This window comes from Vombatus ursinus, unplaced genomic scaffold (genome assembly GCF_900497805.2).
Source record: "Vombatus ursinus unplaced genomic scaffold, bare-nosed wombat genome assembly UNPS02014811.1, whole genome shotgun sequence".
NCBI classification, from domain to species: Eukaryota; Metazoa; Chordata; class Mammalia; order Diprotodontia; family Vombatidae; genus Vombatus; species Vombatus ursinus.
In genome coordinates this window covers 8438177-8451000 of record NW_020954589.1, presented here as the reverse complement: position 1 = coordinate 8451000, position 12824 = coordinate 8438177, and the positions used below count along the sequence as shown (strand labels likewise).

The 12824-nt window shown below is 40.5% G+C and overlaps 1 protein-coding gene across 1 annotated transcript; it reads left to right on the top strand.

The window, feature by feature from the left end:
• The first annotated feature begins 599 nt into the window (after positions 1-599).
• Positions 600-8795, top strand: LOC114053587 (osteoclast-associated immunoglobulin-like receptor). Its single transcript, XM_027876681.1, has 6 exons — positions 600-669; positions 4226-4299; positions 6359-6391; positions 6755-7048; positions 7969-8250; positions 8665-8795. Exons 3-6 carry the CDS (start codon positions 6364-6366, stop codon positions 8793-8795), a joined length of 735 nt encoding a protein of 244 aa, XP_027732482.1. The 5' UTR covers positions 600-669; positions 4226-4299; positions 6359-6363.
• The last annotated feature ends 4029 nt before the right edge of the window (positions 8796-12824 follow it).

The window sequence follows — 12824 nt, the reverse complement described above, 5'->3', positions numbered from 1 at the left end:
TCTTTCTTTCTTTCTTTCTTTCTTTCTTTCTTTCTTTCTTTCTTTCTCTCTTTCTCTCGGGGTTAAGTGGCTTGCCCAGGGTCCCACAGCTAGTAAGTCTAATGTTTCTTTATCCAGCCCCCTTCCCACCCTCCCTGCTTCCATTCTCCCACTTCTCCTGGACTTGGTATCTTCTGGGACAAAATGTACAAATCAAGGAGTTTGTCAAAGACCTGGGCTGCGGGCTGTGAGGTCTATAATATCGCTTTACCCCGAGATTCCTTCATCTTTCTAGAAAGCACCTCTTTCTCCTGCTGTTTCCCTCTCTCCTCCCCTCCTTTCTGATTTTCTTTATTTCCCTACCCTGCTTCACCCACAGAATCACAGCCTGCTAGATCTTGTTTTACTGATTAAGGAACTGAGGCTCCGAGAAAGGAAGTAACCTGCTCGAGGTCACATAGCAATGATCTAAGGTCTCCTTCCTCCAAGGGCACTGTGCTTTCCTCTCGAATTCACTTCGCCTCTTTGCTGCCTTTTCCTGTTAGAAGAGGGAGGCTTTTCAGTTAGATGAAGGAGGGTGGGAGGTAGGGAGAAGGAGGTGGATGCCTTCCAGCTAATGACTTTACCGAACTTCCATTCCCGAGAGAAAGCACAAGTTTGAATTCTTGATCTTTCTTGTCCTGCGCCAGGGTAAGATGAGGGATAAGCTGGGAAACCTTACACTGAGTCTTGCCATGTTTAAAGGCTACGTTAGCGGACAATTGTTTGAATTTTGTGCCCTCTGCAGGTCAAAGAAAATCTACTGTTTCGATCTCTGTTCAAACAAAGGTCCTATCTCTGAAAGGGGATTATTGGGCCTCTGCTTCCAGAGACAGAAGGGAAGGTACCAGTAGTGGGACCAAACAATGCTTCCCTTCTTATCCTTTATGCATTACTTTTGCTTGTGCAGAAGTTTTTCAGTTTCATGCAGTCAAAATGGTCAATTTTGTCTTGAAATTGCCTCTATCCCTTGTTTGGTCAAGATTTCATCTCTTACCCAGGTCTTTGAAACAAAGATAATCTCTCTCACCCTCAACTAAAAAAATGATATGATCTTTAGTATTCAGGTCAGTCCATTTTGAACTTACTGTGCAATATGGTGTAAGCTGGTGTTCTAAGACTTATTTCTGCTAGACTTATGTCTACTTTTCCCAGTATTTTTTATCAAATACGACATTCATTCCTAGATAATGTATGTTTTTAGGTTGATCAAAAGCTGAAATATTGAGCCTTTTCCCTCAGGGAGTTTACATTCTAGTAGGAAAACCAACATGTATCATTATCAACAACATGTTATCAAATTTGTGGATGACATGACTGGGAGGGATAATTAATACTGCAGATGACAGATTTAGAATTCAAAACCGTCTTGACTGGCTAAAACATGTGGGTTTTTATTTTTACTTTTACTTTCCTTTTATTTTACAAGTCTATGAGATGGGGAGCCCAATCTGGATAACAGTTCATCTGAAAAAAATATCTGGAACTGACTTCCAGATTAATGTGAGACAGTTGTGTGCTAGGACAACCAGAAAAGCTGAGGCAAACTTGGGCTGTGTTCACAGGGACAAAGCATTTGGAAAGGGGGGAGGGATGATTCTGTTGTCCTCTGCCCTGGCCAGACCACATCTGTCTTACTACATCTAATTCTAGACACCACATTTAGCAAGGACATATATACATTGGAAATTATCGAGCCAAGGGTGACTGGCATGGTGAAGGGCATTGAGTTCATTCCAAGGCCTGTTTGAAAGAAATGTTTAGAAGAAAACACTGAGAAGGCCCATGATGGATGTTTTCAAATATTTGAAGGGTTGTTTTGTTGTCCTTCCACATTGCTTCAAGTACAGCATCTAGTGGTCAACTCCATGATTGCTATCCACCCAAGAATAAGTGGTTAGAAGAGAGATCTTGGACTAATGCTGGAATAGACTCTTGAAATATCAGTTTCAAAACAACAGTTTTGTTATTATGCTTCTGATTACCAGACTTTTCCTCCCAGAACCAAGTTCCACAAATAGATGCCTAGGGAGAGGAAAAGAGTAAGCATTTATATAGCGCGTAATATATGCCAGGCTCTGTGCAAAGTGCTCTTAAAAATTAAAAAAACAAACAAACACAAAATTTATCTTGTTTGATCCTCACAACAACTTTGTTGGGTAGGTGCAATTATTGTCTCTGTTTTACAGTTGAGATAGCTGAGACAGAGGGAGGTTCAGTGACTTGTGAAAGCCCAGGTCTTAGGGGCTCTGTGCCCAGTTCTTTATTCACTGTACTACCAGCTGCCTAGGAAGAGAGGCAGGGTTTTCCAATCCAGCAGTTTCTTGGATCTCACCCCCAAGACTCATTCAGTGAGGTCAGGCTGTTTTTAGGTACTTTCTTATTTTATCACCTGTCTGGAATCACTCAGGCCTTGAGCTACCTCCATGATTTGGACAATACCTTCCCAAGGAGACCTTGGGGAAATAAAGGGTAGAATTTTGGGATGTGCTCTATATTTTTTTAAACAGATATACATACTCACATAAAAGATGTGTTTTAAAAATTATTTATTTATTTTTAGCATTCTTTTTGTAAAGTTTTGAGTTCCAAATTCTCTCCCTTTCCCCTTGGAAGACAAGCAATATGGAAAATCATACAAGACATATTTCTGTATTAGCCATATTGCAAAAACAAAACAAAACAAAACCCAAGCAAGACAAATAAATGAGAAAATTATACTTCAATCTGTGCTCAAAGTTCATTGGTTCTCTCTCTGGAGGTGGATAGCATTTTTTTTTTTTCATCATGAATCCTTTGGAATTGACTTGGATCAATTGATTAGAGTAGCTAAATCTTTCACAGTTGATCATCATTACAGTACTGCTGTTACTGTACATAATAATCTCCTGTTTCTACTCATTTCCTTTTGCATGTATGTGTTCTGTTCATATAAGTCTTCCCATGTTTTTTTCTGAAACTACCCCCTTGTCATTTCTTATAGCACAATATTACTCCATCACAATCATATGCCATAACATGTTCAGCCATTCCCCCTTTGATGTGCATCCCCTCAATTTCCAATTCTTTGCCACTACAAATAGAACTGCTCAAATACATTTGTACATACAGGTCCTTTTCCTTTTCCTTTGATCTCTTTGAGGTACAGACCTAGTAGTGGTATTGCTGAATCAAAGAGTATGCACTTTTATAGTCCTTTCCACATAGTTTCAAATTATTTTCCAGAATGGTTGTACCAGCTCCTCCAATGGTTCATTAGTGTACCTATTTTCTCTCATCCTCCCCATCATTTGTCATTTCTGATAGGTGTGAGATGGTACCTCAGAGCTGTTTTAATTTGCATCTCTCTAATCATTAATGGTTTAGAGCATTTTTTCATATGACTATAGATAGCTTTGATTTCTTCTTGTGAAAACTGCCTGTTCATATTTTTGACCATTTATCAATTGGAAAAATGGCTCTCATTTGACTCAGTTCCCTATATCTTTTTCCTGTATATTTGAATAATGAGAACTTTATCAAAGTAACTTGCTGTAAATTTTTTTTGATATTACTTGATTCTCTATGATATCTTTTAGCAAAATGTAGTTTTCCTGATTATCTCTTTTAATAAGGTCTATGTTTGCTTTTGCTTCATCTGAGATCATCACTCCTGCCTTTTTTTTTGTCTGTTTTGCTTATGACCACTGCCTTCTTTTATCCACCTTCTCTTTTGTCACTCCCAAACCCTCTCTCTTATCTCCTTTTCCTCCTACTTCCTTGTTGGATAAGTTAGATTTCTACACCAAATTGAGTGTGTACACATAGTTTTCCCTCTTTGAACCAATTTAGATGTGAATGAGGTTCAAGCATTGCCCGTTCCTCCCCTTCTCCATCTTCCTCTCCACTGTAAAAGCTCTTCCTTGCAAGCATCTTTTATGTGAGAAAAATTTTCACTATTCTACTTCTCTTTTCCCCCTTCTCCTAATGCATCCCTCTTTTTCACCTTTTCATTTTTTTTTTTAGATCATTGCAACATAATGGACTCATATCCATGCCCTTTGTCTTTATAGACTCTAACTATTCAAATACTGATAAAGTTCTTAGGAGTTTGTATCATCTTCTTATAGAGGAATGTAAACAGTTTGACTTTATTAAGGCCCTTATGATTTCTCTTTCACTTTTACCTTTTTGTGCTTCTCTTGAGTCTTGTGTCAAATTTTCTCAGATAACCTGGTATCCATCCTGAGTCTCTGATTGAAGATGAGGGAGAATCTTTATCCAGGTCTCATAGAAGAAGGGGTGAGTACCTCAGAAAGACTTGTAAAGGGGTCAAGATTTAGCATCAATCCAATGTTGGGACTTTTAGGGGTGGGGACAAGTTCTGGCCAGAGATCACCAAAGGGATTATGAGATGGGGCTAATTTTGGTAGCAAATCAGGCCCTGGTCTAGGTTGTAAGTAAGGGCACCATCTTTTCTTAGCACCATGACTGTCTTACTAGAAATGATCCTGAAATGTGATAAGTGCATGTTATTGTGCTGGAAGTGCCAGGAAATGTATAGAGTGCTGGACTTGGAGTCAGGAACACTTGAGTTTGAATCCTGCCTCAGACACTAACTAGTCGTGTGACCCTGGGTAAGTCACTTTATCACACTCAATCTCCTCATTTGTAAAATGGGGATAAGAATAGCACCATCTCTCCTAGGTTGTTGTGAGGATAAAATGAGGCAATATAAATCATATTCTTTGCAAACCCTGGAGCGCTATCTAAATGCCACAAATTCTAGTTACTGTTGGCACCATGGCCCTGATGTTCCTGATGAGACTTCTGCTCATCATCACTGCTTTTCATCTTGAGATGCCTTGAACCTGACCCTCATATGGTCCATCCCCAGCACGGGGAGATCATCCAGATCTCAGAATCTGTTCTTCTGTGGGGGATGTCATGCAAAGCCTGAGTCTTTGGATTTTGAGTATTCCAGGGGATCATTTTTGTAGTGTGTGTATGTATGTGTGGGCACATGTGTATGGGTGATATGTATCTGTGGGTCAATGTGTATATGTGCATTGAGGTCATGTGTGAGTGTATGTGCATTATTATATGACTATATGTGTGTATGTTTGCATATGTGTATGTGCATTTGTGTATATGTGAGGGAATCAAGGTGATTAGGACAGAAAGTGGTTAATTGTGAGAAAGGAGTGAAACACACTGTCTCCATCTTATGACTCAGTTCTGGAGGTAGCTCAGTTCCCTTTCTATTCAATTATGTGTCTAGTCCAAATTCTATCCTCTGAGAAAAACTGATTCAGTTGTGGGAACTGGGAGAAAATCTTACTGTGTTGTTTGAACTTATCTCTGCATGGCTGAGAAATTGCTATTACTGTGCAAATTTCCTTTTGTTAATTGTTCTATGATCTACACATGTCTCAATTCATTGCAATCCTGAGTCTGAACCAGTGGCCCAGAGCACATGGGATAGATATTGTTCTGTTTGGCTCCAGGGAGCAGAACTAAGAGCAGGATATGGAAGGTGAAGAGACCAATTGAGGTTCGTCATCAGGAACATTTCCTTACAACTGTTAGCTTTCCCAAAATGGAAAGGCTCTCTCAGGAAACAATAGATTTCTCCCATTTGTGGTCTTCTGGCAAAGGCTAGATGACCTCTTGCCCATTCTAAAGAGAAGTATTTTTCAGGTATGGACCAGACTAAATGGCCACTGTTGTCCCTCCTAAGTCTGAAATGCCATGATTCTTCCCCTTCTTATCTTTGTGTAACCTTGAGCAAGTTTTTCCCTCTCTCTGAGGCTGAAGTTCCTCCTTTGAAAAATGAAGGGGTTTTATGAGATGATATCTAAGCTCCCAGGACATCAGCCCATAGGAAAACTGGGCCAGGCCAGGCTATGGCTCTGTGTTTCCAATGGCTCATTTCCTGGGGGATGGGAAGGGAGGGGTCATCAAGGGGCCTTTCCCTGCCTATGCAACATCTGTCTGTTCAGTTATTTCCAGCCAACAACCATGAACCTGCTTTTCTCCCCTCTCCTGCTACTGAGCCTCTGTGAGTCCATCCAGACCTCCTCTTAATTCCTACTGCCCCCTCTACTCACCAGTGAGTGAAGGAAGAAGGAACTAGGATAGCTGGGTCTCCAATTAGAGGGTTGGAAGGATGGATATCTGGGCATCTGAGGGAGTATGAACTGAGGGTCCAGATACCAGAGACATCCATTAGAGGGTTTCAGGTTGTGAGACAAACACTTAGATCATTTAGGGGTGGGGACTAACAGATGCCTGGCTCCATGAGGGGGCCAATCTGATGGAAGGCAAATTGGGTGCTGACCTCTACTCGCTGTCATTGTAGGGCATATGGGTCACATGGCTGGCACACCACCTGGTGAGTAACTGCATTTATCCTTCCCTCCTCCTCTCTTTCTTCCCTACTTACCCTTGAATCCTTTCTGTTTTTGGTCTCTTAAACCTTTTAGGAACCAGGCATTCAGCTTGTGCCTGGATCCTATCCCCCATTTCTTGCCCTTACCTCATTGGAATCTATCCCTATTCCCTCCCCAACACTCGGTCCCTAAAAATCATAGACAGAACAAAAATGGGACATAGAGATAATTGATTCCATTTTATCCACTTTACAAATGGGGAAATTGAGGTGTAAAGAGGTCACATCACTCCAAACCCAAGCTCTCTGAGTCCTAAGGGACTGGGGATCACTGATGGCATTCATCCAAATTCTTTTCTTTCCTAGGAGAGATCACTTACCTCAAACCCACACTCAGTGCTAGACCAGGACCTGTATTGACCCCAGGGGGGAACATGACTCTGTGGTGCAGAGTGTCAATTCCAGCTGCGAGATTCATCTTGTACAAAGTGGGAGAGGCCCATCCAGTCCAGATCCAAGAATCCTCAGAGGAGGGAGCTGAGTTCTTCTTTGAAAGGGTGACCCCTTCTCATGGGGGCAGTTACAGCTGCTGCTACCAGACCCATGCCTCTTACTATGCTTGGTCTCAGCCAAGTGACTCCCTGGAGGTGTGGGTGACAGGTGAGGCAGGGGAATGGGAAGGGAGATTCAGGGACCTAGCAAGAAGAGTACAAAGGTGAGTGGAGGGAGAAGAAATGACAGAATATGAAAGGACCCTTGTAAATGATCACAACTCTATTTTACTGTAAAGAAAACTGAGCTTTTGCCTTGGCCAGACCACATGTGGAGGGTTGTGTCTAGCCTGAGGGGGGGGCATATTGTAGGAAGGGTTCAGGAAGAGCTCTGACCTGCCTGGGGATGAGAAGACCCACATTTCAATCCCAGCATGGACATAGTCAAGCTGAGATATGTCTAGAAGGAGGTGACCAGCTAGGGCAGAAAACCAAGCCACAAGAGAAGCAGTTGAAGATATGGGAAAAGTGTAGGATGCAGAAGAGGTGTGTGGAGACTGTGGTGGTGGAGGATGACAATAATTGATATTCCCAAGTATTTTAAAGGACTAATATGGGAAAGAAGGGATTTCACATATAGAGGGGCTTCTGTTACTAATTAAAACATGAGAAGTTCAGAATTGGAAGGGCCCAACTCTGTCATCTGTTTAATGGGTAAATTGAGGCTCAGAAAAACAGCAAGACAGCAAAAATATCAGAGTCTAAGACAGAGACATACATGGAATAGTGGAGTCACAAATGTTCAAGTTGGAAGGTCTTTGAGATTCAGTTTAACCCCCTTATTGAAGAAATCGAGTCCCAAGAAAGGGAAAGGCATTTGATTGAAGTCACCCAGCAGGTCAGGGACAGTGGTGGGACTGGAGCCTCAATCCTAGGTCAGGGCTTTTTTTCTCTTACCCCACATTGGGACATGACATGGAAGAGAAAGAAAATCAAACTGGGGGTGCTGGGTGCAGCGCTGGAGCGTCACAGGAACAGAGGGGCAAGGGTGGAGGGGGGGGCCTGAGCTTTCTCCTTTTCCTTCTACAGACATGTTACCCAAGCCCTGGCTTGTGGCGGTGCCAAGTCCTGTGGTGGTAGCAGGCAGAAATGTGAGTCTGCGCTGCCAGGGTCCACTAGGGGGAATGAGCTTTGCTCTTTATCGCGTGGGTTTCCCAGGGCCCTTACAGTACCTAAGCTCTGCCCAGCCATGGGCTGACTTTCCCCTTCAGGACTCCATGGCTCCTGGCACCTATAGCTGCTACTATCATACACCTTTTGCTCCATACATCCTATCTGAGAGGAGTGATCCTTTGATCATCACCTGGTCAGGTGAGGGGACCCAGGAACTCGGGTGCTGTCCTTTTAACCCTGTCATGAAGCCAACTATACTGTCCCATAAACTTCTCAGGGACCCTAGCATCTCATCCCCTGGCCTTGGACCTCTTTCAGTATCTTGGCATCTTAACCTCTATCTGCTCTTACCCCTCCCCAACTCCTGTAGCCAGGTATCCTAGCCTATAATTTTTTGGGGAACTTGTCACCCTTTCTAGCTCACAATACTTTTTGAATATCCAGGTATCCTATCTTCTCTTTTTTAAAAAAGTTATTAAACAGAGCTAGAAATTCACCCTTCTCTTTATCCCAGCCTATGTCTCCTCAGGGATTCATCTAGCTAGCTTCTCAGCTTCCCTAGTCTGATTAAGTTAAACTCACTGATCTGAGTAGTCCTGTCTATCCCTCCAGGTTCCACTCCCCAGGACTATACTATAGGCAACCTCATTCGAATGGGCCTGGCTGGACTGGTGCTCCTCACCCTGGGAGTGCTGTTGTTTCTGGACTGGCACAGATGGAGGGGCTGCCAAGAGAGACCCTAGAGACCCCCTCCTTGAGCAACAGATGGAGTTAAAATAAAGACAGTGGATCATGAGGTGTGTGGTCTTTGTCAGCAATGAACACGATATAGGAGCATATAACCTGGAGTCTTGGAAGGTTCCTTGGAGAGGGTTGAGGGAGTGGAGGAACTTATTCTGCCTTTGTTCTAGCCAGAGGTTGTCTCACACCATTCTCCTAAGAAAACAAGCCTGTCCGGGAAGGGTTAAGCTTGAGTCTTGGGATGAAAGGGAGAGGGACATTCCAGGTGGGAAGGACTGTGCATGAGCATGGACTGGGGGGCAGTGAGCATTTTGGAATGCAGAGGAGATTGGCTCAGCTGGAGGAGAGACCTGTGGATTTCAATTTTTAAGCTTAATAGAAATTGTCAACCTGCCAGAGTTCATTCTAAGAAAGACAGGCCAAATTAGTTTGTATGCGCACATTTATTTCTCTCAAAGTAGACGGACATGCATGTGCCCATTAATCAAGATAGTGTCTGGTTTAAGGTGCCTGGTCCTTATCATATCAAATAGGAGAATGTTCCTAGTCATCTTCATCAGGCCTTGTGGTTGCTGACACAGCAAGAATTTGGGGTTCACTCAGAGAACATGCAAAGAGTTATGATATGTTAATTCAGAGTGGGCCAAAATGTCCTTTTCTGATTGGCCAATCCAGGTTTTTGACCTTTTTCAGGTGATGGGGGCTCAAACTGGTTCCACATTTCACCTTTTCATCAAAGGTGTGCCAAAGGTACCACCTGAAGACCAGGGAAGACATGGGGGATCCTCACTCTTCTTCAGGGAGTGGAAAGGGGAGCTTTAGTAGCCCTTTGAAAGGCAACCAAAAGCAAGTAAAGAAGGAACCAAAAGGAAGCCTGAGGGTAGGGGGAATGAGAAGCATAGTAAAAGAAAATCATACAACCAGTTGACCAAAACCAAAACTAGGGCAGCCTGGAAATATGGGCAAATGATGATACAGCATGGAAGGATCTGTAAAGCGGGGCTTAAGTGGGGATGAAGTCCTGCCTCTTGCAGGCCTGGTCCATATCCTTGGGAAAGCTGTCTGCATCAGCTGTTGTCTTCTCTAGGCCCTTACAGAGTGAAAGGGCAAGGTCTCCTGTGGGCTCAGATATCCACTTGGGAGTGGGGATCATCTTCAGATGATCCAAGAGTCCACACCCACAAGTTGACAGCTGTGGGAGTAGTCAGAAAGACCTGGTAGGGGCTCTTAGAAGACATATACATTGACAATTGAGAGAAAACTCCTTGTATCAGTCTTTAGATCAGAGTCTCTGGTCAGTACAACAAAAGTTCTTTGTTAAAGGCAAACAGAGATGGTCCACTTTCCCGGTGATGTAGGGCTAGGTTCAAACAATGCAATATAGCTGTTCCCATAATTCCCATAATTGTATAATTACATTAAGTCAGTCACAGATCAAACTACTTAGAAGGCTCACAAAGGATTAATTCTGAGAAGGGAAATTTATATGTACACCAGTAACCCATTCTCAATGTCCATTTAAGCAGCACCTTTTTGAGTCCCAGATGTCTCATCTAGTTATCTGGTCTCAAATATCTTTTCTTGGATAATAGGTTTTATACCCAGGATAGCTCTAAAAGGAGTTCTGCTTCTCTGGTTCCAAATGTATAAGTTCCTAGATAATTCTTAGTATAATTTAGTACAATCACTTAAATTTCATTCCCCAATTTTGAAACTTCAGAGAATTTCAGTTATATACCATTTGCTGTTTCTATCCTTACCTAAATCCTGTACCTAATATAAGAATCTTTTGAGATTTTGAGGCTCCAACTATAAAATGAGTTCTTCTGCCTTTTAAAATGATCAGACAGATACTTTAATAATGGGAAAATCTAATCATTTCCCCCTCAGGAGGATGTCATCTGTAAATTATTATTTGAATACAAATATAGGTTAAAATTATAAATTAACTCAGAGATGTTTCAGTATCTATTATTTAATAGACTTAGTATTGTACTTACAGAACTTCTTGATTATAGAAATTTGCTATAAAAGGAAAAAGAGGGATATAGTTATAATAATGTCATAAATCATAACAGAGGGGAAAAACTTCCTTAGCTCTGTTTGATTCCAGGCATGAGTCATATCTAACAGTCAATCATGTAGTCACAAGATGTTAAAAGCAGGGCTCAGGATTAGCCAGGTGGGGAATATTCCTTTTCAGAAAGAAAATTGCAAAATGGAGAAATAGAGTCAGGGGGTTCCTACCTAGGCCATGTCTGAGGTTGTCCCCAAAACTTTTCCCTAGGCACAGACATCCACCTTTAGCAGTTTCAGCCTACAGCACATGCTGTTTTTTACTATCGGCTTCATGACAATTCAGACAACTATCTCTGTAATCAAAGCTCAAAACAATAGTAAATTACAGTCCCATAAAGTTTTGAATAGCAGATTCCCATAATCAGAGCTTCAGGTGGGTTTAGCTTAAAGGATCACATATTCTAGATAATAAGTATTGACTATAATCTCACATTGGCAACAATAAGAGATTCATCACAGAAAAATGCTATGGCTTTCAGAATTCCTTTAAACAATGGGAATATCTTTAAGGCAAGTCTTAAGTAGTTTGCATATATTTCTATACATGTTCAAATTCCGAATTAAATAACAAACATAAATAAAATCAGATTTTCCATAAGGATAACACAACATAGCTCATAAGTTACTACTCTTCACTAACATAACTGTCTGTACTAAAATCCTATTCCTTAAAACAAAGAGTTCCTGACTTTAACCTCACAACTTAATAGATCTACAACTTTGTTCCACAAACTTGTTTATCTTTCTCTAAATATATTCAACATTCTGAAAGAATGAGGTACTTAAGGAATTGAATCTTACACATATGATAAGTTTAAACACTAAATTAACTCTTGCTTAGGCCATGGAATGACTACAAATTCAGATCAAACAGCAAGATCTCTCCCACTTACGGCTCATTAGAGTAATTTAGTAATAAATTAGCCTACAGATGAAAATTTAGTCGACTTTCTAAAAATCACACAAAAATTTTTTACAAAACATTTCTTCATAAAAGTATTTCCTTTTCTTAAAAACAGCTTAAAATTTTTCTTGATGTTAAAAGAAATAATCACTAAACTTTAATGAAGTAAGTTAGCTGGAAAGCTCTAAAATGATAGCTATTTCTCTTTTCAATCTTAAAGCAAAAATTAATCTTTAAAACTGGAATTTATCAAAACCAAGTTATTGTAAAATGTCTTTAAGTAAAATAAATAAATTCTTAAAGTACTATAACAAACTAAATTCCTAGTTATCACAAAATTCCTAGTTACCACCTCACTTTAGTCAAAAAAGGTGTTTGTAATGGGGAGGAGATTCAGTTTTTATAAGCCAAGAAGAACATACCCAATTAAATTAGCCTTATCATGATAACAAAGTTTACCAGGCCTTTAAAAAAATTTACTCAGGATCTTTTCTTTCCTTTGTCTTTAAATATATCATGAGAAATTAAGAGAATAATTACATTTTTGAATTCCACATAGATAGAATATGGTAGTTCACAAACCTCCAAATTAATACATATATAAATGTATATCCTTAGATGAAACAGGTTTGGAAATCACATCCTTATTTTGTGGAAGGATTCCTAGTCATTCAGTAGGAATTCCACAACACAGAAAACTCTTGCACAGAGTTGGTAAGACTTTTAGGTGAAACTTCCTCTTACATATTGACAACACTTGGAAGTTTATCTTAACCCATTCATTCTCCCCCACTTTTTGGTACAATTCTTAATCTAACATATAGATTACAAGAGGAATTGTTTTTACTTTTCTTTTTTCAATTTTTTTCAAATTTTATTTTTTTATATAATTAATTTATTTTTAGTTTTCAACATTCACTTCCATAAACTTTTGAGTTTTAAATTTTCTCCCCCTCCCTCCCATTTTCCTTCCCCAAGATGGTGTGCAATCTGATATAGGTTCTACATATACATTCCTGTTAAATATATTTTCACATTAGGCATGTTG